At 37.3% G+C, this 27,938-nt stretch overlaps 3 protein-coding genes across 3 annotated transcripts; 2 read left to right on the top strand and 1 right to left on the bottom strand.

Moving 5' to 3' along the window:
* Positions 1 to 154: 154 nt before the first annotated feature.
* On the top strand, positions 155 to 13,949 carry LOC134756118 (ubiquitin-like modifier-activating enzyme 5). The gene is made up of 9 exons (XM_063692930.1): positions 155 to 366; positions 875 to 1,010; positions 1,730 to 1,926; positions 2,671 to 2,857; positions 8,700 to 8,811; positions 9,724 to 9,821; positions 11,261 to 11,387; positions 11,600 to 11,673; positions 12,033 to 13,949. The coding sequence occupies exons 1-9, from the start codon at positions 230 to 232 to the stop codon at positions 12,144 to 12,146; spliced, it is 1,182 nt and encodes a 393-aa protein (XP_063549000.1). The 5' UTR covers positions 155 to 229; the 3' UTR covers positions 12,147 to 13,949.
* Positions 3,760 to 5,380, top strand: LOC134756321 (uncharacterized). Its single transcript, XM_063693150.1, has 2 exons — positions 3,760 to 4,383; positions 4,884 to 5,380. The coding sequence occupies exons 1-2, from the start codon at positions 3,982 to 3,984 to the stop codon at positions 5,265 to 5,267; spliced, it is 786 nt and encodes a 261-aa protein (XP_063549220.1). The 5' UTR covers positions 3,760 to 3,981; the 3' UTR covers positions 5,268 to 5,380.
* Positions 13,911 to 27,828, bottom strand: LOC134756240 (mutS protein homolog 5-like). The gene is made up of 18 exons (XM_063693068.1): positions 27,728 to 27,828; positions 27,045 to 27,114; positions 25,199 to 25,400; positions 24,674 to 24,902; positions 24,259 to 24,429; positions 23,004 to 23,142; positions 22,068 to 22,130; positions 21,182 to 21,286; positions 20,555 to 20,651; positions 18,845 to 19,035; positions 17,797 to 17,842; positions 17,560 to 17,698; positions 17,058 to 17,199; positions 16,880 to 16,955; positions 16,005 to 16,150; positions 15,238 to 15,450; positions 14,326 to 14,481; positions 13,911 to 14,023 (listed from the first exon to the last, which is right to left on the bottom strand). The coding sequence occupies exons 1-18, from the start codon at positions 27,826 to 27,828 to the stop codon at positions 13,931 to 13,933; spliced, it is 2,379 nt and encodes a 792-aa protein (XP_063549138.1). The 3' UTR covers positions 13,911 to 13,930.
* Between the last annotated feature and the right edge of the window lie 110 nt (positions 27,829 to 27,938).

Genomic DNA, 27,938 nt, shown 5'->3' with positions numbered 1-27,938 from the left:
TGACGGAAATGGCTTGCCAAGCTGTAATAATGAAACTTTTTTTTTGCTTACTGAATGTAGCGCAGTGAAAAGAACTGTGTAAGCTGAACGCATTGTATTCCGTGGCAAATAAAACGTCAACTTGACACTTCACTTGACAACTTAGCCAGCCAGCTGGGTAGTTGGCGTAGTTGTAGTTGCTCTAGCTCGGGATAGTTTTTGTGCAAAATTCAGGATATTTCACAGAAAAATGTCTACTGTCGAAGAATTACAGAAGAAAGTGCAAGAGTTGGAGGCCAAACTAGCGGCCGTCCAAGGAAGCGCGGGCCCAGTGCGGCAGAAAATTGACGTTATGTCGTCCGAAGTTGTGGACTCTAATCCTTACAGGTATTTCGCTATTTATACGTTTTAAAACACATTAACAATTACTTTATGCGTCTTGTTCCGAGTATTTAATTAAGTTTTTTTTTGTAATCCAACGTTAAGATGGTGAAATGTTTAAAAAATGACTCATGCTTAGCACATTCTTAAAATTGTTTTCCTAAGTTTAGAATACTTAATCTTCAAAACGACACTATCCTTCAGAACTGTTCTGTCCCATGACGTAACTTTTTTAATTAGGTACCTTAACAGTAATCGACTCAGCTGTTTAAATATAAAAATCCAAAGTCATGGCAATAACATTTAAATATTGTGACATCAACAGTTTCCTAACTGGATGTTGTGCGTTCGAATCCCTTTTCGTACTAATGAGTTTATAGAGTATTGTTCCAAATTTACTAGTCACTTTTTGGGGAAGCAAATATTGTGAATGAACTGGACTATTTCCGATAAGAGCCTAGTTTCCTCTCTTAAGTCATTTGTAGGAATGTTGTAGATATATCAAATGTTTCAGTCGTCTCATGGCACTAAAGAGGATGGGTATAGTGGACAACTATGAGAAGATCCGAGAGATGTCAGTGGCAGTAGTGGGAGTCGGTGGTGTCGGCAGTGTCACTGCGGAGATGCTCACCCGTTGTGGTATTGGGAAGGTAAATTTATTTGTTTTTATAAACTGCGAGCTTGGTTGTGTGTTGTGTGGTCAATTTGATAGGTTGTTATTGTTTCTTTCTATACATGGAAGTAACTTTTTTTAATATCTGATTTTTATTGAGGCTTTGAACACTAGGTGAACATGTCGGCCTCATGGGTGTTTTCATAGTTCCCTACTCAAGGGAGTGGTCAATAAAGTGGTATACACTGATTGCTTTGCCTGATAAAGACTCTGCCAACCAACAATTGATCTGTCCATTGTGCATGGAGCCTAGACTACCAAAAATACTTTTTCTGAAGTCCGAATTCCGGACGCAGTCCAACAGCATGTGAGACAAGTCATCAGTCTTCTGACAGATTACACACAGTGGTGACGATTTAACAGCCATCAAACACCGAAAATGGAAGTAACTTAAAAGAGTTTATAATGTAAACAAGTGTTTCAAATACTATTCATGAGCTGACTATATAAATAACTTTTTAATTTTGAGCAAATTGAGTTGTTTGAATGACAACTTTTTTTCAATTTTTATTCTTTCTTTCTAATTTCCTTAATTTGGGGCAGCAATAAGTCAAAAATAAACCTTTAGTAATATAACACTTTAAAAACAATGAACTTAAGTCGCGGTAGACTCGTTCGTATAATTAAACCTTTAGTAAACCTGATACAGTTGACTAGTTAGAAACTAAAGCCGCTAGTGTTTCCGTCTTCTTTCAGCTAATCCTCTTCGACTATGACAAGGTTGAGCTGGCGAACATGAACCGCCTCTTCTTCCAACCGCACCAGGCCGGGCTCAGCAAGGTGGCTGCGGCCGCCGCTACACTGCAGAACATAAACCCTGACGTTGCCATTGATGCATACAACTATAATATCACAACGGTGGATAATTTTCAGAAGTTCTGCGATGCCATTAGGTTTGGATTTTTTTTATATTTTTTTTATAGACTTGGTATAAAGTTCATTAAAATATAGGGCACTGTACCTTTAATCTGCTCTAATTTAAGGATTGACAAACATATAAAAAACAGCCAGCTGCAGTGCAAACTTTAATGATTTGGATTGGTGTGGATATTACTATAAATTGTATATACAGATGTCAATCACAATGAAAAAATAAACGATGATCAACTCTGGTCAACGTGGGACTCGAACCCAAAAACTAAAAACCGTCCAAGTCAGACTCGCGCACGAAGGGTTCCCTACCATTACGCAAAAAAGGCAAAAAATCACGTTTGTTTTATGGGAGCCCCACTTAAATATCTATTTTATTCTGTTTTTAGTGTTTGTTGTTATAGCGGCAACAGAAATACATCATCTGTGAAACTTTCAACTGTCTAGCTATCACAGTTCATGAGATACAGCCTGGTGACAGACAGACGGACAGTGGAGTCTTAGTAATAGGGTCCCGATTTTACTCTTTGGGGAAGGAACCCTAAAAACCAAATATCAGTAAAATATCATTAAATATTTGCATCAAATAAATGTTGGAATTGCCGTCTTGTAAAATCCACACATACATTTTTATACCACTCCTGAAAATATCCAAAAAACCTTTCTCTCTCATCTTAGCTTAGTTGCATCCTATTGCTTTGGAGCCCAGGATCCACTAAAATATCCAAACAACCTACAAAATAATGATATAATTCATGTCAATACAGCACTGGGAGCTTAACTGGCGGCTCAGTGGACCTGGTGCTCAGCTGCGTGGACAACTTCGAGGCCCGAATGGCCATCAATACCGCCTGCAATGAGCTCAACCAGAAATGGTTTGAGAGCGGAGTCAGTGAGAATGCTGTATCGGGGCATATACAGTTCATTGTACCCGGAGTGACCGCCTGTTTTGCTGTGAGTATTTAATTTAAAGTTTAATTTCATTCTATGCGCTTGGTTTGCACGCGGAGCTTGCGTATGAGACACTGGCTCAGTTTATGTTGTATACCTATATCGTGTAAATAGAATAGAAAAGCGAGCAGGCCAAGCGATTCGAGTATTCACCGACAAAAGATAGTATAAGGCACATGCCATGAACACATTAGCTCATGCAAGTATACTGAGCGGCTCTCATGAGCCGTGGCAAAAATGCCGGGATAACGCGAGGAACAAGAAGAAGGCCTGAGAAATGTTTTGGTCTAAAAGCCAAATGCAATGGTGCATATTTTGTATTACATTGCACATTACGCGCAGTGTTTTTTTTTTCAGTTTTGTGTCAGAGAATGATGATTATTGAACCCAGTTTTTGTTGACGTCTACAAAATATAGTTGGTCAAACCCCCAAACTATCAGTAAATAAGAACAAAAAAACTATACTCATCCTTTTCTTTTGGGTGCTAGTACTAGTGTAAGACAAAGATAGTATGATTCTCTCTGTATATGTTTGAAATGAGAGAGTCCTTTGACAAACTATTTTTACTTTGTCATAACGAGTTATTATTGTTATTGATTAATGATAGTTAATTGTGGGCAAAGTTTTCATAGAAACTCATTAAATTAATCTCATTAATGCAAATTATTATTGTAGACTATAGACTATTTTTATTATTGTAGACTATAGACTATTTTTATCCATGCTTTAATATTTTTGCGAATGAAAACCCTGTGATATGTTTGTGTTTTCAAAACTGGCAACACTGACTATTTAAACGTCACAAGATAAATGTTTGTGTATACATAAATATTGTCAATAAATTATCAACGAAATAAAAGTAAAAAAATCGTGTTAAATCGTTTTAGGGCTATTAAAAATAAGTGTAAAGTGTGATAAATACATCCCCGGACATCGTTGTTTCGATGAAGTGAGATAAAATTGACGCCATCGCCATTTTACGGATGGAATGCCAACGAAGATTGATAAGATAATGATCATATTGATTGAATCATATTGATGGTGTTTACTGTTTAGCTGTCGACGTGATTCCTAACCCGCCGAATCCTTGAACTTTCAAAAAGTTTCAAATCGAAAACTTATCATAATGACTAGTGTAACTACAAAGGACAGAGAATTTACAATTCAATTCATAAAACATTACAAATTGCTGCCGGCGATATGGAACTCGAAATGCGAAAGTTACCGTGATCATAGTGTGAAGACGAAATGTTATATGGTATTGTTAAAGAAATACAGAGAGCATTATCCAACGGCAAGTTTGCGCGATATGAAAAGAAAATTGAACTCACTGAGGTCGAATTTCAGAAAATATAATGTTAAGCAAAAGCCAGGGGATCCTCCGCCGAATTTGTACTGGTATAATGAGATGAAATTTGTCCTGGGGTCCGAGGAGGTGGAAAACGAAATTGATGTTGATGCAACTTATGATGAGCTGAAATGTGAAGAAATGGAAATTAGTGTGGCCGATTCCTTTGATGACCAAGAAGTATGATTTTGTATTTTTGTGTTGTTTATGTTATGGTGTGTTAATGCAGTTTTAAAAAATAGTAATTTTTAACTATAAAACCCGTGAGACTCAAAACATATTAAAATATTGGAATCGTAACTGGTGAATTTCCAATATGACTTGGAACTCCGGTGGCCGTTTAAGAAGTGTAACACTCTTACGGTAGATGTCGCTATGGTCCCCTAGACCCATAATATAGTGGAAAGATTTGCTGGCTATGGATGAGGTCTTGGTGGCTCAGTTGGCAGAGCGCTGGAGTATCAATCCAGAGGCCTTGAGTTCAAGTCTCACCCAAACCAGTAAATTTCCACTTTTAATATTTATTAAAAGCTTGATATCAAATACTAATTTTAATGCTAACTGCACAAATAGAAAATTGTTATGCAAGGAAGTCTCATAGAAATCCAGTCACAAATTCCTATCCATATACCGCCGCCATATCCATAGTTCGCCGTTGTTAATAACTTATTTTTTTCTAGGAAGACCATTTGGAAGACGTGGAACACTTAGAAATACCAGAAAGCGACATAAACTACTGGCAAAATGACAATCCAAGCCCGCCACCACTGCGTGTCTCGAAAACCTCAGAAAAATCAACACCGAAATTAATTTATCGCACCACCGCACCAAACCAATCACAGTCACAGCAAACAAGTGTGCTACAAACTTCTATAGTGCATGATGATGATGAGTTTGACTTGTGGGGAAAAGTGATGGCTACGGAACTGAGAAAGTTGAATGCGAGACAGCAGATCTTTGCGAAGAAAGCCATTACGGACGTCTTGTTGGAAGGGCAGTTGGGATTGTTGAAAAGGAACTCTGTACAGATAAATAAAGCTGACGGACATGGTACTGAAATATGAGATTTATTTTATGTTGTTACTTTTGTGTTTATCCATCAGAATTAACAAAACCGGCCAAGTGCGAGTCGGACTCGAGCACGAAGAGTTCCGTACAATCACGCAAAAAACGGCTTAAAAATCACGTTTGTTGTACAGGAGCGGGGGGAGGGATTTTATTCTGTTTTTAGTACTTATTTGTTATAGCGGCAACAGAAATACATCATCGGTGAAAATTTCAACGGTCTAGCTATCACGGTTCATGAGATACAGCCTGATGACAGACAGACAGACATATGGACGGATAACCAGCGGAGTCTTAGTAATAGGGTCCCGCTTTTACCCTTTGGGTACGGAACTCTAAAAAGTAAATGTGACTATTTCATAAGATTAGTGCATTATCATGTAATGTAAGTCTTATACATATTATTCATGACTTAAAATTACTTTTATTTACTTGACCCTAACCTTTATAATCATTTTTGACATAAAATATTGTTAAACAGTTTACTCTTCGTAAATTCGGTATTATATTCGTTATTTCTTAGGTTTTAAAAGGACTAGCTGAGTTAATTTATGTTACCAATTTATTTAAATTTTGTATTGATGTAACATACATACTATCCATACTAATATTATAAATGCGAAAGTGTGTCTGTCTGTCTGTTACCTGTTCACGCTTAAACCGCTGAACCGATTTAGTTGAAATTTGTAATAGATATAGTTTGAAGTCCCGGGGAAGGACATAGGATACTTTTTATCCCAGAACTCACCCCTCAAGGGGGTGAAAGGGGGGTGAAAATTTGTATCGAGGTTTTATAACCGCTGAACCGATTTAGATGAAACTTGGTATGGGGATAGTTTGAGCTGTGGGGAAGGATATGGAATATTTTTATCCCCGAAATCATCCCTTAAGGGTGTAAAAAATGGGGTGGAAATTTATACAGTGGACCAATTTGGGGCTGAAAAAAAAAAGGATGGATTTAAAAACAGATTTGTTTAAAAATTAAGGTACCCAAATTACTAATTCCACGCAGACGAAGTCGCGGGCAAAAGCTAGTACTGTTAACAATAACAGTAGTACATAATGACATATTGTATGTTTTATTAAAGGAATTTAATGCATTTGGTGGCATTCCAATTAGTACCTAGCCAAGATGCTAATCGTTGTGCCGTAGCAAACGATACGCTTTTGTATCTGTCGCACTAATATGGAAGAGTTATCAGTTCGGTTCAGTTCAGTTTTTTTATTGGAAAGAAATATTTTACAGGTCACACAGAGGTACATTTGAAATACGACAGTTATGTACAATTAAATATGATAGATAAAATACATTGGTCAAAGTTTAAGATTCCCTAAATAATAAACGTGCAATAGTTGTTATTGTTAATACAAATAATCTCTTGCGTGGTCTAGAAGTAAACATTGAAGTTTTTTAGTAAATATTGAATCGCTTTCTGTAAATTTAATAATAATTATAGTTGTTTACATAAACCGAAGGATTTATCATAGCCATACAAGATCAAATTACAGAAAATATATAATCCGCGACAGTAATTTACAAACCGACTTGTGCCGACGCTGCCATGCTGCGTCCGAGACAATACAACACATAACAGGAGCATGCCGATCCATAGCCCAGACCAAAGATAGATATAACTCCGTAATAGATGGATACAGTCTAAGGAAAAAACGTGCGTCGAAAATCACGAAAATTTGATTCTCGATCAGATGGCGCCACTAGTTTTGGCCTACACTCGTATAGAGGGCGTTGACTGTTTCGTTTGTTATTTATAATTTTAACGCATACCAGTGAAAGAACATGGGTCAAAATCATATAAAAATAATTAATGCAAATAAAAAAATCATTTATCCATATTTAAATACATTTTATCGTATTTTTACAAATCTTCAATTTTAGTTTTAAAGTGTGTCGACAGATGGCAGTGAATTTACTGGGGTTACAAAATTTACTATGACAGTACCGCTCTAGTATAAGTTACTCTATGCTCAGACCGATTACAAACACCGCCATGACCAAGTTGCAGCTATCATTCACCAATATCTTGCATTTAAATACCACCTCATTAATAACAGATCCCCTTACTATAAAATACACCCCACAAATTATTTTAGTCTACCGACTACAAACTTTACTGGGGCAGAACTATCATCACCGACAAAAAAATACATTACAATAGGCCTGACCTTACCCTCCACGATAAAGTTGCAAAAACTGTGTATCTCATTGACGTAGCCATACCCAACACACATAACCTAACTTCAACTCACACTGAAATGATAAGTAAAAACGCAGACTTATCAATAGAGATAAAAACCCAATGGCGGGTGAATACCGTAAAGACTATCCCAATAATAATTTCATCTACCGGTGTTATCCCTCGTACACTGCCTACCAGCCTCAAAACCCTCGATATATATCCACTCACCTACATTCTTCTTTAGAAAGCTGTTATAATGAACACATGTAGGATAGTACGCAAATTCTTAGCTTTAGAAAATTAGGGTATTACATATCCTTCTATATTCGTTTGGCCAAAAGCCCGCGAATGTGGAAGTAATATCACCTCCAACCGGAGAGAAAAACAAATTGAAACAAATAAATAATAATAATAAATTAATGTCATTAGGAATTTTGTTGTATATTTTTGGCCCGATAACACTGAGACTTTTGGGCCTTTGCGAGTCGTTGAGTAGGAGCGATTAGCATGGGCATTCTGCGGCTGTATGCGTCGCGGGTATAGGTTTTTTTGTATGCTTCAAGATGTATGATAGAGCTTGATTACCGTTTCGTTCGCTACTACGCTACGTCAAATAATAACTAAGTCAAAAACTTTTTAGTATATATTAGTTTGTGCGTCTTTTTAGATGGACATCATAAATTAAATTGATTGAAAAGCCTAATATTTGTCCTGAACCCTTACAGGCATTATGGAAACCTATTTCTTAGAAGCTGTATGATGAAAGAAAGCCTGAGAAAAATGAACACAAATATTTTACCCACCGAAAAGACGCCTGTATTCCTGAACGATTTCGACTCGACTGTCAAAATTCAATTCTTAAGTCCTGTCCAGACGAAATAATCGAATCACCAATTTAGATCAGAAATTATATTGGCAATTTGATTGTTAATATCATTTCGTGTTCACACCCTACACAATTTGTTAATGGAATCGGCGAGCCAATGTCTTTTGATTTTTGCATCCACACTACACAATTAAATTGTCAATTTAATCAGATTGTGAAAAAATTACCCGTATGGACGCCCACTTACAGAACTCCTACTATAAATAGTTTGTCAAAGGACTGTCTCATTTCAAACATAGACAGAGAGAATCATACTATCTTTGTCTTACACTAGTTCTAGCACCCAAAAGAAAAGGATGAGTATAGTTTTATTTTGTTCATCCAACTATATGTGGTCTTTGTTGCAGTGTGCACCCCCTCTGGTGGTGGCGTCTAAAATCGACGAGCGTACACTAAAACGGGAGGGTGTGTGTGCGGCCAGTCTACCTACTACTATGGGCATCGTCGCCGGTTTCCTTGGTAAGCGTATTATCCAGCGATAGAACATTCATATAACTCGATTTCCATCGGCTTACTTTTCTCCTATTAGGTACCAAATAATAGACCAAAACACACAATAGGGATGACGACACATGTTGAATTTTATAACAAAATCTAGTAAAATAGATAGCAAATGAGCAATTTATCACAAATGTGGATATTAAAATAATATATGAAAAAAATACAGAAATGCAGGACCTGAAAGTTTTAAAATTAAAGTTTTTTATTTTATTTCCAAAAAGGAAAAAAGTAAGGGTACCATTTGATTTCTTATATGTTATCCAAAAAAATATTGTATGGCAACTATATACATAAACGCAATGTTTCACCGACAAAAACGCAATTTTTTTGTTTTGTCCATACTTCAAGATGGGCTCTCAGTGACCTTGACGTCACGTTCACTTATCGTTTTGTTAGGAGCGTTTCACGAGTGAAGTGAGTTTAATGCAATGGGGCCCATATAGACATATGATCCTAAAAACAAACCCGATCAACTGATATCATTAATGAAAATTTGTCATCTGGTCTAAACACAAGTAGTTATAGACATGAAACCGAGCGACCAGGGGTAAGAGAAAGACATATTCATGTATTGACAGTTTCATGTATGGCAGCATAATCCTTTTTCTCTTTCACTCTTATAAATTTCGGTATTTCGCCATCGCCTCCTTGCTATGATGCCATAACCCGACCATGAAAAAATACCCGGTCGGTGCTAAAGACAGCATAGCATTATTTTCTCTTTCCTCTTATAGGAATCGCAATAAGACTATCTTTCTCTATCAAAGAGTGTCAGGCCCTTGGCGTCATCCTACGTTTTGGTGGTTTTAGATTCTAAGAAGACTTGTCTATGGTTTGTATTTCATAAAGTAACTTTTTAAATTGTTCCAGTACAAAACACACTGAAGCAGCTGCTAGGATTTGGAACAGTCAGCCACTACCTGGGCTACAGCGCGCTTACTGACTTCTTCCCTATGATGAGCTTAAAGGTAAATTAATACCGGGGTGAATAGGGATGGCTGGGGTGAATAGGGACAAATCTTAAAATGACAATTTCTCAATAGCACACAAAAATTGTATGAATGAATGATTTGAATGAATGAATGATTTATTTGCATATGAATATTTGGTTACATATGTAGGTGTTGGGTACAATATTTTGAGTTTGTTTCACCAAGATTCTACCTATACAGGTGTACATGCACTGTATATTGGCTTGATTCGCTACTAACAGTAGTAGAATTTTGCCAAATCACAGAAAATTAATATTACTACTTAATTATAATAATTATCTTACAACATAGTTCAATTTATATTTATAAATTTATACAATGTCCAGTAATAAAGTTACGCCATTTCGAATATAAAAGTCAAAGTAATTACAAAATTAGAAAGAATGTCATACATATATAAGCTTAAGAATTAACATTAGGATTAAAATGTATGATTAAGAAAATCATCAATACTCTAAAAACAACACTTACATAACAGTTCACAGAGTTTACGTTTGAATTCCGGAGTTGATAATTTTTTTAATGCCACAGGAATTTTGTTAAAGATTCTAATGCACATAATGTATGCACTCTTTTTTCTGACTGCTAGACTGTGTGGCGGTATTGGCATTTGGTATTGTCTTATGTACCTGTTGGAAACGTTCCCCGGTGTGGGAAAGAGGTCTGGATTTTGCTTAACAAATAGTGAAACCTCGTATATGTAAAGGCAGGGCAGTGTAAGTATATTCAGCTTAGGAAACAAGGGTTGACGGGATTCCCTGTAGCGGGCACTGCATATAGCTCTTACACATTTCTTTTGTGCTACAAAGGCTTGTATCACACAATAGTACTATTTTCAATTGAATCATACATTTTGTGTGGGTATTATTTAAGAAATTGTCATCCGCTACTTGACGCTAGATGTCGACTGAAAATAATAAGCGTTTTGTTAACAAAACTGTGGAGTGAGCACTCTATGCCTACTTATTTCTCTATGGTGATTCGCAATGCACATTGGACCAAGACATTTAATAGCTAGCATACCAACGTTAAATAAAAAACTTGTAGAAAGATACACTTTGCGAATTAGTCAACCAAAAAATGTAGCATTTTTCAATGTACCTAAGTATGTACGGGTCAAATCTTGCAAGTTAAATTTGACCCACATCCCGACTTCCAATGAAGCTGAAAATTTGCATACATATGTAAGTCGGGTGACAATGCAATATTCTGATACCATCGAGCTGATCTGGTGATGGAGACAGGAGGTGGCCATAGGAACTCTGTGATAAAACAACGCAACCTAATTGTGTTTGAGGTTTTTAGAATTGTCTCGATGAGTACGAGTTGCCTGTGGAAAGAAAAGTACAGTCAGCGATAAAAGCTTGTACCAAAAATGAAATTTTTGCTGAGAACATTTCTTTTTCTTTTTTCAGCCGAACACACAATGCGATGACAACCACTGCCGCACGCGACAGGTGGAGGCGCGCGCGCGGCCGCAGGTAGAGGTCGCCACCGAGGTCAAGGAAGACGCAGGACCACTCCATGCTGACAACGAGTGGGGTAAGGGGACTACTTTCATGCTCCTCTGGGTCATTAACTAATTACAGGACTAGATATATCTCATGTCATTGTATGTAGAAAGTTTCATTACAATCTAACACGTAGTTTTATGAGAACGAAACTCCGTTTGTATGGGAAGGTGAAATTCGGTCGAGCTTGCTGGGGACTTAAGATTTCAATCAAATTATTGATATCCTTTTTGGTTTTCACAGGAATCAGATTGGTGGATGAAAACTGTCCCGAAGAAGAAGATACTTCCAATTTGAAATTAGTTGATGGTGTTCAGGTCAGTAGTTTTTTAAAAGTTGTATTATAAAAAAACTAGTTCTAATTTTACATACAAATTTGATTTGTCGATTTAAAAAGAAAGTTAATATTTTTCCGCCAAACATTATCTATGGAAATATAGTTTTAAAAAGTATACGTGATAGGCCACCTTTCGTTTCATATTTGTCTATTGCAAAACTTATCTAGTTACGTACCGTCAACCGGGGTGAATAGGGATGGCTGGGGTGAGTAGGAACAAAACTTGTAATGTGATTTATGTGACGATTTCTTCAAAAATACCTACACAAATTGTATTATTCGATTGAAAATAATAGTAGATTTTACATTATACCAATTTTGTGTATATATATGTTGCAGGTAGCGTACAGCATCCCGGTGGACAACAGTACTCCTGAGTCCAGCACGGGCGGCGCCGTGGCCGCCTCCGAGCTCTCTCTAGAAGATCTCATGCAGCAAATGAAGTCCATCTAAACCCGTTCTAGATCGGATGATGTGTGACAAGCCGCAACAAACAAGCTATCACTCGGACGCCACGTTACCGGTAGTGTCAAAACTGAAATTGAACTTTATGCATGTGTACGAAGGTCTATGTTGCTCTGTGGTCTTTGACCGATTAATCAGTCTTTGGCGTTAGACCTGCGGTGCCGATATATCTGTCATTAGCTTCCAAATGGTTAAGGGCCATCTATCTTCTCTCTCTTATCTATTTTAGGCGCCATCTATGATTAGCTTTTCATATTAAATTATAAAACGTAATTTAATCGCGTATAATTAAGTTAAAAAAAACTATTCATCATCTTCCTCGAGTTATCCCGGCATTTTGCCACGGCTCGTTGGAGCCTGGGGTCCGCTTGGCAACTAATCCCAAGAATTTGCGTAGGCACTAGTTTTACGCAAGCGACTGCCATCTGACCTTCCAATCCAGAGGGTAAACTACACCTTATTGGGATTAGTCCGGTTTCCTCACGATGTTTTCCTTCACCGAAATGCGACTGGTAAATATCAAATGATATTTCGTACATAAGTTCCGAAAAACTCATTGGTACGAGCCGGGGTTTGAACACGCGACGTCTGGATTATAAGTCGCACGCTCTTACCGCTAGGCCACCAGCGCGCAACGCTTTAAAAAATCTAGTATTAAAAGAATATCGACAGTCGATAAATCGAATATCGTTAGTGTTGTGTGTCGACAGAGTAACATCCCTAGTGCAAACGTTCAAGCTGATAAACAAGACCAAGTGCGGGTAGTTCGAAAAACTCGCTCGGCTAGAAGATGTTGATCTCAACTTTAGCCAGTCTTCTCCGAGACCACGGGGACAACGCCGTGCTCGAAACGTCGAAGGTAAATCTTAAAACTTAATTATACGCGATTAAGTTCCGTTTTATAATTTAATAATCTCTAAAAATCGTGAAAGTTTAAATTAGTGTTAGTTTTATATATTCATAAAAACATATTGCTTTTAAAAATGATAATGATACGAATTAACGGTGCTTTTGGCAGAAAAATAAGTATTTCCATGATACTAATGATGAATGTTATTTTTCATTTCTCATGCTCTGAAAGAGGGTCATTGTTGTTCTAAAAGGTGTGCAGAAAATGATACGTGTCTGCACTAGAGCATTTTACGTTCCAAGTACGATTTTTTCTATTTTTTCACAATAAGCAATTGAAATTTTGGGTTTAAATGAATTAGTTATAAAATTTCCATTCTGATATAAATATCCATATTCCATAAATAACGATACTTTTGCCTAAATTGTTATTTGAAAGTACCCTCAAGAAATACTATAAAAATGTATACTTAGTCATGTTTTTAAAATAACACATGCATTTTACTTACCTCGTATTCGAAATGAAAAGTAGAGTGTTTAACTCGGGAGAAAGGCATCATTTCAGCCTCGGACTATTGGCGCTCTCACTGCGTTCGAGCGCCAAACAACCTCGGCAGAAATGAGTGCCTTTCATCCCTTGGTTAACAATCTACTATAAAATATAGTATAACGCATTCCAGAGTTGAAATTCGCTAGTGAGCAATATAAACAGATCATTTTATATGAATTTTCCGCACAAATGACCCATTTGGATTATTTGCTCTCAAGTGTATTTGTCTAATTATTAATGTGCTATTGTATTATTGTATAATGTAAGGTACATAAGTGTGATTATTATTATTTTATTTTGGAGATTTTATAATAATATTGTTATTAGTTGCTAAGCTACGAGAAATATCAATGTTTATAAGCATATTTTATTATTAAATGTCTTCGGCGAGATCTGATTTTATTATTTCTGTGAACGCCTTCAGTTTTGTCATGATTTTCTTGCTTGGTGGTGGCAGGCCGTTGTTCTGAAAGAGAATATTTGCTGTAAGAACCAATTAAATTACTTTCTATGAAAATATTTTAAATTTAAGACTTGTGGCGCCCCCTAGCCATTCCTAAGGTAGAACAGTATGGTTCGACCCCCTAACCGGCCTAACCGAATCAACACATATTTTTTTTTATTTGGTTGACCGTCTTCTATTACCCAACTATCGATATCGATAAAAATGTTTCTAACCCTAGCAAAATTGCGACAGTCTTTTAGTCTTTGGCGGTTGAACCGAAGAACTTAGATTTTATCACTAAGTGTCATCCTCAAGAATCTTACTTTCATACTGTCAGCAACTTCACTGGCCCTGTCAAGAACGCCGCCATCTACTCCACTGACGCGGGCCACTTGAAGAGCGAAGCTGCTGTCGACGCAGCCTTCTGTTACTCTGAATAGAAATACTGGGGCGTCTCCGTCCATTACGTGTTCGAAACGCTGGGAAAGAAAGAGATAACATAAAGGAATATGAACACACTTTGGGCCGGTGGGGGGACTCCTCCTTTCGGGCAAACTCCGAGCAATTATTAGGATTGGTACAACTTGACGTCCTTTTGCGTGCACGACCACAGATAAGATAATGACTCGAATTTTGATAACCCTAAATAGCCGAAAGGGATAGTGCCATACATTAGAAAGGGACAGCATGATTCGACCCTGATTCGCTGTAACTTCGGGTTTGTAGTAAGTGTCCTTTCTGTACGGTAGTACTATTAGTACAGATTAGTACTTATTCTGTGACTGGGCATAAATGTTTAAAACCAAAGGAAACAAATGATGCTATGAAACGGCAATATATATCGCCGACCGAGTTTGTTATGCCATCGTAATGACCAATTTTGACTATCAATCTGTGGCCCTAGTGATTAAGGTTACAAGTCTCGGGCAGCGCAGGGGTTTTTGCACTTTAAATGGTACTTTTGGTAACTGTCAATCGGAATCGGAAATGGCCCTTTAAACCCGATGTATTAAAATCTGACAAAAAACTTGACGAGCGGTGTTTCTACGATAATACTCCCTGATTTTTCTGATATTGAGGAAGTGTGTGGACAGGAAGATGTGCGGACACGCGTCTCCTTGGAACAGGAACGTGTTGAGGCAGGCTGCTAGTAGCGACAGGCCGTCAACCTCGGAGGTGCCTTTGCTTAACTCATCAGTCGGATGATAAAACTATAAAATAACAATATTTCTTACTAAAAACTTGACCAATGGCGTCTCCACGATATACTCCCTGATGTTAAGGAAGTGTGTGGACAGGAAGATGTGCGGACACGCGTCTCCTTGGAACAGGAACGTGTTGAGGCAAGCTGCTAGTAGAGCCAGGCCGTCGACCTCGGAGGTGCCTTTGCCGAACTCATCTATTAGGATGAGAGAGTCGGAGGTAGATTCTTGGAGGGCTAGCTCCATCTAAAATTGGGGTATTATCGGTTAGGGTTAATTGGGGGGTACTTAAGTAGGTAGTGTTATAGTTGTTTCTCTTATATGTCCAGTGGGTTATTTGCGACCCTCGGATAACAGAGCGATAATAGAGCGGCCGTACTCTTAAGCAAAGAGGTTCTGACCAAAAATAATTAGTATTTAATTTATTTGCACGTAATTTTGGTTATAAATTTGGTTCCTAAAGTTCCTTGTGAAAAGGTTCTTTTAATCACGGTATAAGTGTAACGCAGTGGCAGCACGTAAATCCCTTATACTTATTAGCTAAAATACTTATGTTGCTGTACAAAGCCCTCCCCTAAGTCTCCATAACGACCGGTCGTGCGCGGTCTTTAGCCTAATTCCTGTAATCACAGACTACGTAATTAACCATTTAACCAGATCATCCCATGGGATGCGCATTTCCCCACAATCTGTCTCTAGGAGGATGTTCGTCACTGATGAAACATTCTGCTACAATGACGGTTCTACGAGAGAAGATCTAGAGAAAAAAGAATAGTGATTATTAAGAAATTGGTTTAAACCTGTTTGAGATCGATGAGGAAAGCAGACATATGGGTCGCTACACATTCCGCAGTCTGCAGGCGTGACCTGATGTGGCGTATTATACCAATGGTGGCCGTTCGAGCTGGGACAAAGCTGCCGATGTGGGCTAGGTATACGATGAGGCCTGAAATAATACACATTATTTGTAATAGAATGCCTACCTGCCTTCCACGGTAGCTCCAATGCTTTCAAAGGCATCATCAGCATCATTTTAGCCTCCTGTCGCCCAATGCTGATCATATATAGGCCGCTCTTCGTTACGCATCTTCTGGTATTATCCAGAAGTGTCCCACGATCTTTCGAATTAGATAGTAAGTTAAACATTGTTGTTGTGCCCTAACAGGGTGCCATGAATTGACTATAACTTTATTTGTAACATCTTATTATGTATCATGACTGTGCAATAGTAATGAAATAGGTATGAAATATGGATGTCATCCACCCAAAGAGCTAACGAACGCCAGGCGCTTCTTTCATCTGAAAGCAGCCACCAATCCGTGGCAGGTGGACCAGACCTGCCATCACTCTGACTGGTAATATGCTCCGCCCAATTCCATTTAAGCTTCTTCTTTTGGTGCCATGCCCATCTAATGGGCGTCGGCGGTCAGCATGGCATTCAGCTTTCTCGTCTTTGCTAATCTCTTGAGGGTGGCTGCGTCTTTTGTAAGTGTGCAGTCCTTAATGTTATCTATCCATTTATATCTAGGTAGACCTAGATATAAATGGATAGATAAACCTCCCTGGTCTGGTAGACCTCTCCCTCTTCTTCCCTCGAATTTTCCCTCGATAATTGTCATTATTTAAGCTTGGGTAATGACATTCATGGATATATAGTCTTCGAGGTTATACTTACCGATCATCTTAATGTAGACAGACTTTCCGCTCGCATTAGGCCCCGTAAGAATTCTCGCGCACGCTCCAGCGCTGGTCTGCAAAATAGCACCTCTTAGTTTTAACCGTACGAGCTATACGAGTCTCCCAAGAAATTCTCTAGCATTTTTACCAAGAAAATTTAGCGGTATCCCAGGTACCTGTGCATCATTGGGCACGAAGTTATCTGTTGTCAGGATGTGCAGCGGATGCCGGCCATCTTTGATGTCAATAATCTTCTCAGGAGACATGGTGGGACGCACGAAGTTGTACTCTATCGACACTTTGGCGATTGCTATGAGGCTGGAAAAGTCTCAGGGTTGTTTTTGTGTAAAATGTGGTAACGCGAAACTGGCGGACTTAGGCACACTTGTATAAATAAAAATAATTTCCCTTAGATCGTTCATTATCTAAGTAAGTCCAAGTTATTCCAAGTTGGCTGGAATATGTTATAATTGATATTCATAATAAATGTAGGCAAGTTTAACGTGGGAAATTAGGTCTGACAATTCTTTAAATGAAGCGTTTGTTCGTCTAAGGCCCACTTGCGGCACTTGCACCATCCCAGTTACCCAGGGTTAAGCGGTTAAACCGTTAACCTAGTGTCAAATTGTACTGTTAATCCCGGGTTAGTGGAATGGTGCAAATGAACATTGAATTTACCAATCTAGTTCGGCGCAGGCATCAACGCAAGCCGCTAATGCGTTCAGGTTATCCAAGATGACAGCGGTTAGCCGCAGTTTGATGCGGGTTTCGTGAGCTACGATTTCGGGGTACGTGTCTCCTATCATCACGTCGAGTTCTGGAAATACACGCATTATGACGTCAATCGCGGCACTTTCACACTTTGTCTGCAATTTCGGTGTAGGTTAGATAAGACTTTAATATTTCAACATTTACCTTCACAACCTTTGCTTTTGTAGTGAATGTAGTCATTGTTTTGAAACTGAAAAAAGATAGCATTTATTTATTGATGCTGATGCTTTTTACGTTGATTCTTCATAATGCGGCTTCTTAGCCTCAACTAATAATTATGGTCCCATCCGGCAGTAATCACGAAGCTTGTTATGCATATATAGCATTTAGGTTTGTAAGAATAAAAAGAAGTAGAATCACGCCGAGAAGTTATTGTTTCCCTCCCTCCCTCCCACTTTTATATCATCATTTTTAGTTTATTTTTAATTTTCATGAAAACTGTAAAAGCTACAATAAAAATGCCTAGGAGAATTCTCCATAAAATTATCTTCATAGAAGGATGGAAGTATATGGTTAGGACAAATTAAGCATAATTTGAAAACTATAAGTCTTAACAATATACTTGTAAAGACAATATTGTAGAGAATTTTATAGAGAATACACTTATATTAGACATTGTTATTGTAGCTGCTTTAACAGTTTTCATAAAAATTTATAAGAACTAAAAGTGGGTGAGAGGGAGGGAAACAATAACTTCTCGGTGTGTTTCTACTTCTATTTATTCTTACAAATCTAACAGCTATATCATAGAGTAACTTATACTAGAGCGGTACTGTCATAGTAAATTTTTTAACCCCAGTAAATTCACTGCCATCTGTCGACACACTTTAAAACTAAAATTGAAGATTTGTAAAATTACGATAAAATGTATTTAAATATAGATAAATGATTTTTTTTATTTGCATTAATTATTTTGATGATTTTGACCCATGTTCTTTCACTGATATGCGTTAAAATTGTTAAATAACAAACGAAACCGTCAACGCCATCTATATGACTGTAGGCCAAAACTAGTAGCGCCCTCTGAACGAGAATCAAATTTTCTTGATTTTCGAGGCACGTTTTTTCCTTAGACTGTATCCATCTATTACGGAGTTATATCTATCTTTGGCTATATGCATGCCAAGTTTCGTGCTTTCTGCCGGATGGGACCATACCTCCATACTAGATCGAGCTGAGGAGTCGCACTAACCATGAACTTCATATCAGGTAGCTGTTTCTCTTCCATAGTCAGTCCCTCAGCCCAGATTTTCACTCCGAGCAGGTAGCCTAGATGTGGCATGTATAGCATAGTGCATTTTTCTACAAAAGGGGGCAGTCGCTCGAGCTCTACCTTCGCTGTTTCAGACATTAGGGTGTGGAGGCTGGCCATGGTTTGCTTTTCTGTGAGATTATGGCATGATAATTAGGGATCATCCAAGATAAAGAAGATAAAAAAGTTTATTATTCAAGTAGGTATATTACAATGCGCTTATGAACATCATATAGGGGAGTTGTGCTTAAGATGACATAGTCAGATAAGATGACACACCAGCAATATCCATTTAAATATTGGCGCTAAAGTACTACGAGTGATGTTCTAGAGTCGGCCGACAGGTGTCGCTATTATTGAACTTCAAGGTGGACAGTGAACGTGTATTTTATCGTAGTGCCGGTTTTTGTGATTTTCATGTAAAAAAGGTTTCATCGCGTTTTTATTTGGTGGTGAAAATACACGAAACGTAAAGGATCTTCTAATTGAACTAGTTTTTAATGTAATCTAGGATTTATTATAGGGCCTAAATATTGGTAAAAGCATATTCTAACCTTAAAGTTTTCGTTGTGACATTTGAATTAAATTTGTATTCACCATTGGGCAAGATGACATACCAGACGTGGGTGTAAGATGGCCTACCATGTCATCTTACCCTTGTATAATATTGTATAAGATGACATACCATAAAAGTGTTAGATGACATACTGTGTCATCTTACACCCAACTTACACCATAGATATGCCATCTTAAGCACGTCGACCATGCGTGCTATTTGTTTGTTTTTTTTTTCATTTTATATAATGTTTATTGCCCTAAAATTGATACAATTTAATTGCCTATGAAACGTTAATGAATATACCCAAGATTCGGAACTCAGATGTCTTCATTTATTTCAACTATGTATCTTGAAAGAAAAAGTATGTCATCTTAAGCACAATTCCCCTACAGCTACGCCGGATATAACCCTACACCTCTGTGACCTCTGTCCCGAGAAGATTAAAATCCTCCCTCAATTGGAGGAGGGTATCCCAATATAGGACCGGCAACAAACTCGGCGGGACACATCTTTTCAAACAATACATCTTATAATTAACATGCATTAGACATGTCACGAGACACGTTTAGGGGGGAGGAGGGGGTTAAGAAAATTTGACATGTTGTGTTGTGACAAGTGGGGGGTCACAAAATTTGTGACGTCACTTTAACTTCATCAATAACCGATATATTTTTTTTATTCGTTGTAAAGGTAAATAACGAGTTTTTGGAACGATAATCGTTTTTATTCGTTTAATTTTCTTTCCTATCGATTTTGTGCTATAATTACTAATATTTCTTTTATCAACAATATTTAAAAAAAATAGGGGAGGGGTTTGCTAAATGTGACCAAGTGTGGCAAGGAGAGGGGGTAGAAATTCGTGTGATGTCATTAATGGATGACCCCTTATGAGAATATAATAACAGGTATTTTATCATTTTAATACAAGAAGAGTTGTGGTGTTACGACTGATAAAATATCAATGTGAAAGTATCATGGACGGACAAGGCAATGGTAAGACAGTACTTATTATAGAGCTACTGGGTGGAGCGAAAGGATGGAAATGAAATTAATAACATCACCACGTTAAGTATAAGAAGACAACGTCATACTCATGTCAAGTTCGTGGTCGACTCCAGCTTTGACGGTGAACTTTCTTTCAGTCTTCGATAGATCGAAATCTATTATCCTGTTCATGTATAACGCCATCTGAAAAAGGTTTTATATAGGTACGAGTAAGCAGTATATATATAAAGGTATTTATCTAGTCGGTGAAGGAAAACATCACTAGGAAACCGGACTAATCCCAATAAGGCCTTAAGTTTACCCTCTCGGTTTGAAAGTCAGATGGCAGTCACTTTCGTAAAACCTAGTGCCTACGCCAATTCTTGGGATTATTTCCAAGCTGACCCCAGGCTCCCATGAGCCGTGGCAAAAAGCTGGGGACGAAAGGAAGAAGTTTCATCTGATATCTTATGTATTTGTATGTATGTGTATTGTATGTATTTATATGAATATTATATATACAGATATATGTATGTATGTCTATGCCTATCCATTATTTAACTATACTAGTATATATGTAATCACTATGTTGCACCGCCTACAAATTATCTGCTTTGCCCGACGGTTGACTGGTAGAGAATGCCTAGCATTAAGTCCGCCTTTTGTAAGATTGTATTTTCTTTTGTGCAATAAAGATTAAATAAATAAATAAGATGATGAAAACAGTATCTTACTTCATACAGTTTGTTGTTGTCAAAAGAGGCGAGTTGTTCAAGAAACTCGCTGGATTTTCCTGCGTTCTCGCACATTTCACAAATCAGGACTGCATTGTACAAAGTCTGAAAATTTTTCACGGAACATTAGGTACCTAATACATATAATCCAGAAGATATTTTTTCAAGGTTTATTTAAGTACTGATTTATAATTATTTATATTGAAGGAAAAAATTGAAAAAAAAAAACTGCGCTTCCGGCGGAAACTTTTTTTTTACAATTTTTCCTTTAATATAAAAATTTTTAGTATCGCTCGCAGACGAATCTGCTTGTAACAAAATGCCAAAAAAAAGTATAAATAATATAAAATAAAACTATGCATGAACTCGGATTATATCGCGTGTATTGAATTTGTATTTAAATTTGTTCAATGAATTAATATTTATTCAGTCACCCCTTGACCACGAACGCTGTAAAGGGTTCGAAACGTTGGGATGTATTATAAACTAGCTTTTGCCCGCGACTTTGTCTGCGTGAACTTAGTAACCGCAGCTAGAGTAAGAATAGCGCCTGGAAAATATCTCATAGCAATCTAAATTTGAGCATATCATGCACACAAATTAGCAGGCACTTCGTTGATTATCTCAATTCCACTCCGCTTTTTACTTTCTTAAGGGATGATTTTCGGGATAAAAACTATCCTATGTCCTTCTCAGGGACTCAACCTATCTCTATGCCAAATTTCATCTAAATCGGTTCAGCGGTTTAAGCGTGAAGAAGGGAACACACAGACAGACAGACAGACTTTCGCATTTATAATATTAGTATGGAATGGATTAGTATGGATAGTATGGATTCAATATACCTACGCGTAGACAATATTATATAAATAATATAAGTACTTACGTTGTAGAGTGACTTCCATTGGTAGGGTTTGGCAGACAACTCCTTTATTTTTGTCAAGATTCCCTGGAAACAGTTCATAGATAATTTTCAATTCACTATAATTAGTACCCTCTTTACGAAAATAGGTGGCTCTTCAAGCTATAGATAGACCTCGCGACAAAAAAAAACCGTATAATTATCGAACCTGGCCGCGTAGCCAAAGCACAGCTTATGCCAGTGCCAATCGATAATCGCTAACGCTCCGTAGCTCTCTCTATTAATTCCATATTAGTGCGACAATGACAGTTGCGCGTTTCCTAAATGATTGCACGTTGGCTACGCACTCTGCTCAGGAAATGATAATAATATGAGAATCGGGTCGTCCCGTAAGCATAGTTCTGACTACGTTAGTAATTTAGTGTCAGAACACCAAAAATTTAGTCGAGTAGATTAGTCAGTAATTTAGTCGAGGGGATCCATTTTATCCTATTTTCCTGGCGATTGAGCCTCCCCCGCCCCTCTTACTAATCTACTCGACTTAATTTTTGGTCTTCAGACACGTTTAGTAACTAAAATAATCGCCACTTGACTAAATTAACGTAACACTGATTTAAACTTTTACGATTTTTACTCATTATTATTCACAACGACGGGACTAAAACTTTAAACTAAACGGGATTTAAAACTTATTTTACGCGATTAAGTCCCGTCGTTGTGAATAATAATAAATTAACGTAGTTCGAAGCAGCCTTTCATTTTCTGGTCACTTGTAACTCGCTCGTCTGTAGTGCGAACGATTTTTGGTCTATTGACCGATTTTAGTTAACTAAAACACTCGCCACTTGACTAATTACTAACGAAGCCCGAACTAGGCTGTAGAGAAGAAGAACCGGATACGAAAGCATTTCTTCCCAAACTGAAACAGAGACAGACAGTCAAAAAGATAATGTTACTTACATTAACATTCTTGATGAACCTCAGCGAAGAACACATGTTCCTCATGATTGTATCGCTCTTTGGCTTCATGAAGAACTCTACGGCGTCCTGACGACGTTTTATTGTCTCCAAGTTGGTGGTCGGGTGCTGCATAAGCACTCTACATAAAAGAAAGATGTTTCAAATAAAAATCGCTGAAGAATTACGGGCCAATTCGAACAATGATCTAGATATCAACTAGATATGAAACAGAAACGATAACGAGATAGACTTATATTGACCGGGATATAGACCATGATTACCTTTTGTATTATTTATGAGTTCCCGATATAAGTCTAGTGAAACTAACCGTGAATCATTCAAAACTCTGATAACGAGATATTTTAGAAAGTCATGTCAAATGTAACATATCCGCGATTCTGAATGTCCTCCTGAACGATCTCTTTAAAATTTGCTTAAGATATTACTTAGACATCCAATGCATATCTAATGAATATCCCAAAACGTCACAATAATTGTAGCGTGAAATGACCATTGGTTTCTCGAATCGAACTGCAAAAGATAACTAGTTGAGAACTAAGCTATAACGTATCTATTAGATCTCGTATTGTTCTAGTCTCAGTAATTTTCACGTTGTTCGAATTGACCGGTTAGGTAGTTTGGTATAACTTCTATAGTAGAAATAAATAAGTTATCTTCTTAGTTAGTTTCTTCTTAGTTAAGTTAAATTTCTTTGTAGTTTTACATGTATGTAAAATGTATACCTAATTTTGGTGCAATAAAGAATATTTACTTACTTACTTACTTATCTTGCTCATCTAAGGCAGCATTTAAATGTAGTTACTAACCGGGGGGGGAGGGGCTGCCCATATCATTCTTACAATGAGATTGATGCGACTTGCTTGAGGTTTAAAAATTAAATGTATCCTCGGTTACATCCAAAAAAACTTTTGGATCTGGTTTTGGCAAATGAATTCCAAGAATTTGGGCTTTGGATTTTACGAGATCTATCAAAATCTAGATCAGAAAGGAAACTTAGTTTTAAAGGGATTGCTCCGGTTCATTCACGATATTTTTCTTCAACGAAGAGCAACTTATATTATGTACTTATGTTCAAGAAAGTTATGTTACTAAGCTACCTACTAGAGGGCTGTGCATTGTACTATTTGTACTTAGGCAGGGCAGGGCAGGGTTTAGAATTTTCTTAGTTTAATGACTATTAGATAGGTACTATTCACTCTAGACTATTTATTCGGATATGCAAAACACCTTTTACCTCATCATCGTCTGTCCAACTTTGCTCGAGCATTTGCTAAATATGTAGAATAAACTCAATCCCTCCTTGTTACTGCCCTGAACCCCCTTTTTGAAGTTGCTTGGGTGGGAAATGGTACTGAATATTTGGAGACCACGATACGTGTCTTCGTCAATTGTTACAATGTCTTTCCTATAAATAAATTCAGAATTAATATTATATCATTTATTTAGCACATGATTGGCGCGATAGTACCCGTCTTTTACTAACTTTATGAATTAAAGAGGGACGGATAGTCTATGTCGCGGCGAGATACTCTCGCGCCAATCATGTGCTAGCCCGGCTGTCTCTGTAGATTGATATCGAAGTGACGTTAGATCTGGCTCTATGAAAGTCGCGCTAAACTTGTTACTCGTAAATAGCAGGTATTACTAACAAAGAAATCCTTCTCAAGCTCAAAAACTGAGGCTTGCTCTGCAAATCCAGGTTCAAATTCGACCAGTTCAGGTCTAGATATTTAAGCAGGGCGCCCAAAGCATGAACCGTTTGGGTCTGGTTGAAGTCTATTACAGTTCTAAGGAACAATGTTCTCTCTTCGTCGGTGCAGTTTTTAGGTTCAGTTGGTAGGGATAGGAGGTAGATACGACGTTTGCACGCTTCGAAACCTGTAAATTATCAAACTTGAAATCGTAGAGAGACATAAGGCAATTAAGGAAGAAATATCAAGATAAAGCGCAGTACCTACAAAATTTCAGTTCACAATGTACTGCGCTTCTTATTTATTCACAACGACGGGACTTAATCGCGTAAAATAAGTTTTAAATTTACCTCCGACGTTTGGAGGACGGCGTTGTCCCCGTCTTCGAAGACCACATTAAATTTAAAACTTATTTTACGCGATTAAGTCCCGTCGTTGTGAATAATAATGATTAAAAATCGTGAGTTTAAATCAGTCACTTACTATACTCCTTAGAAGCTAGGAACACCAACTTGCATTTTCCTCCGTCCTCTCCATCAGCAAAGACAGTCTTCTTCACAGCGCTGACGAAGGCACTTTGTGTTCGTCCATCCAGAAGTACTTGTACGGGATCGACTTGTCGGAACAAGTTTCGAAACATGAGGAATTCTGGGGCCCGGTCTGGTAGTTCCTCTAGGATGTGTAGCTAAGGGATGATTAGGATTAATTGGGCCATTTTCTATGGGACCTAAAAGGGACCTTATTGTCGATGGCGCTTACGCCGCACATCGTCGCGTGGCATTGTAATTATATCGGAGCATCGTTTATAATGGCGTAAGCGCCATCGACAATAAGGTCCCTTTTTATAGAAAATACCACAATTTAAGGCTCGGTTGCACTAAAGCGTAGTTGTATTTTATAATAGGGTAGTTGATACATGTCGAATTTTATAACTTAATCTAGTTAAGTAGATAGAAAATGAGCATTTTATCACAATAAATTGGAAACTTAAGTAATATATGGAATTAAAAACTGTAATAGATGTCATATATTAAAGAAAAAGTGACGAAGCCCTCCAGTGGTGAAGGCCGGATATAGTATATATATAGTAGTGTGACTACTTAAAAAAAAACACAAATCAAAATATTTAATAAAATAATTGTATTTGTTCTCAAACTTGTTAATATATGGAATAATAAAAAAATACCTGTTTCGAAAAAAAAAGTAGAATGGGCTGGAGGGGTTAGGCTAAGGGTTATTAACTTAACTAGTAACTCAATTTTATTAAACATTGCGTGAGTACGCATGGTTCCTTATTAGCCGTTCACCTACTGACCCCAATCAAACTAAAGGTTCGAACGAGGGAATTTTCTAAGTATGAAAATATTTGAATAATCGAGTATGACTGGGGGCTTAGCCAAAATGACAATCGTGCATCGACAAACACCAAACGAAAGTAAAAAATGTATCGGGATGACAGATGCTACGTAGTACGTACCTACATTTGTGACGTTTTCAACCAAAAGGTCCACACATTATCAGTTGTCGATAAGGTTGATTTCAAATTGAAGCTATATAGAAATAGCGCCTTATTGACAACCGACAATAAGTACCCTTTTGGTTGAAAATGGCACATTTATACATTTTGTAAGTTGCGACAGGCGGTTTCTATACTTTCTATCCACCAAAATGGTATTATAAAAGCAAAAGTAATTTTGTCTTTCACATGGCTAAATGAATGAATTGATTTGTGACGTTTTCAATCAAAAGGTACCACATTGTCGGTTGTCGATAAGGTTGATTTCTAATTGAAGCTATGTGGAAATAGCGCCTTACTGACAAGCGACAATAAGTACCCTTTTGGTTGAAAATGGCACATTTTATAGGTTAATAATATTAATATTGAGTAATAAGCATTTTCTTTACCTCTCCGGTTTGTATGGTGTAGTAGGCGGCTCCTAGTTTGCCTGCTCGACAGTACACCGTCAGTAATTTCTTTACAAAAACAACAAAACATATAACTGAATTTGGGGCATTTTCTATGAAAAGGGACCTTATTGTCGATTGCGCTTACGCCGCATAGCGTCGCGCGGCATTGTATTTATTCGGAGCATCGTTTATAACGGCGTAAGCGCCATTAGATTCAGATTCAGATTTTTATTGGTAAAAGAATACAATTTTTTACACGTCATATTTCTGCATGATTTAAGATTGAACTTAAATGCTCCGTAATAATTAAATACAATTTCAATAAGGTCCCTTTTTATAGGAAATACCACATTTATTCAACTCATAAGAGATAGAATAGAATACGTACACCTAAGTAGTAGTTGACAAATACGAAACTTACCTCCTCGATGTCGGTTTCTTCACTGGAATCATTATTAGTGTCGTCGTTGTTTACTGTTACTTCAGTACTTCTACAATTACAAACGAAATCTCTTTTATTTAGCAACAGAAGATATCACAAATATCTAAAGGTTCTACTTATATTTTAATATGCAGTCAAAATTTACAAGTAGGTATCTCAACTTTTGGAAACTACAATCACAGATAGAGACAAGAAGTTACGCGCGCTGGAATGTGAATATAATAAATAAATAAATAATAAATAAATAAATATTATAGCACATTCTTACACAGATTGACTAAGTCCCACGGTAAGCCTAAGGAGGCTTGTGTTATGGGTACTCGGGCAACGATATATATAATATATAAATACTTAAATACATAGAAAACACCCATGACTCAGGAACAAATATCTGTGCTCATCACACAAATAAATGCCCTTACCGGGATTCGAACCCAGGACCATCGGCTTCACAGGCAGGGTCACTACCCACTAGGCCAAACCGGTCGTCAAATATTTACTTTTGTTTCAAATGTTTAAGTAAGTAGGTAGGTAATTACGCCAAACGATTTATAAAATATGTTACAGTAAGTTGGTCAAATATTTTGTTGGTAAATAAAAGTATGCAATATATTGCTAAATATAGATATACACTAGTTTCAAGTTCGATTATAGTTGAATACCTGCGACACCTCGAAATAACGAATGGGTCTCTTGGATTGGTTTCACTGCTGCTTATCCGTGGCGCGTTTGTCGAAGCATCATTAGAACTTCCATTTATCATTGTCACGACACAATAGACTCACTTATTACAGTTATTTCCGACTTTCAATGACCAAGTCATCAAGAAATATGGATTTATTGGAATTTGGTTGCAAATGTTCGTATTCTGCC

This window comes from Cydia strobilella, chromosome 3, assembly GCF_947568885.1.
Source record: "Cydia strobilella chromosome 3, ilCydStro3.1, whole genome shotgun sequence".
Lineage (NCBI taxonomy): Eukaryota > Metazoa > Arthropoda > Insecta > Lepidoptera > Tortricidae > Cydia > Cydia strobilella.
This window is presented reverse-complemented; position numbering and strand designations above follow the sequence as displayed.

Bases quoted from the DNA above. Each gene is read 5' to 3' on its own strand.
- LOC134756240 (XM_063693068.1), bottom strand. From the start codon at position 27,828: ATGATAAATGGAAGTTCTAATGATGCTTCGACAAACGCGCCACGGATA. The intron at 27,115-27,727 runs GTATTCAACTAT...TTGTAATTGTAG, and splicing joins GTTATTTCGAGGTGTCGCAG to AAGTACTGAAGTAACAGTAA. The intron at 21,287-22,067 runs GTAAGTACTTAT...AAAAATTTTCAG, and splicing joins AATGGAAGTCACTCTACAAC to ACTTTGTACAATGCAGTCCT.
- LOC134756321 (XM_063693150.1), top strand. From the start codon at position 3,982: ATGACTAGTGTAACTACAAAGGACAGAGAATTTACAATTCAATTCATA. The intron at 4,384-4,883 runs GTATGATTTTGT...ATTTTTTTCTAG, and splicing joins ATTCCTTTGATGACCAAGAA to GAAGACCATTTGGAAGACGT.
- LOC134756118 (XM_063692930.1), top strand. From the start codon at position 230: ATGTCTACTGTCGAAGAATTACAGAAGAAAGTGCAAGAGTTGGAGGCC. The intron at 2,858-8,699 runs GTGAGTATTTAA...TCTTTGTTGCAG, and splicing joins GAGTGACCGCCTGTTTTGCT to TGTGCACCCCCTCTGGTGGT. The intron at 9,822-11,260 runs GTAAATTAATAC...TTCTTTTTTCAG, and splicing joins TCCCTATGATGAGCTTAAAG to CCGAACACACAATGCGATGA.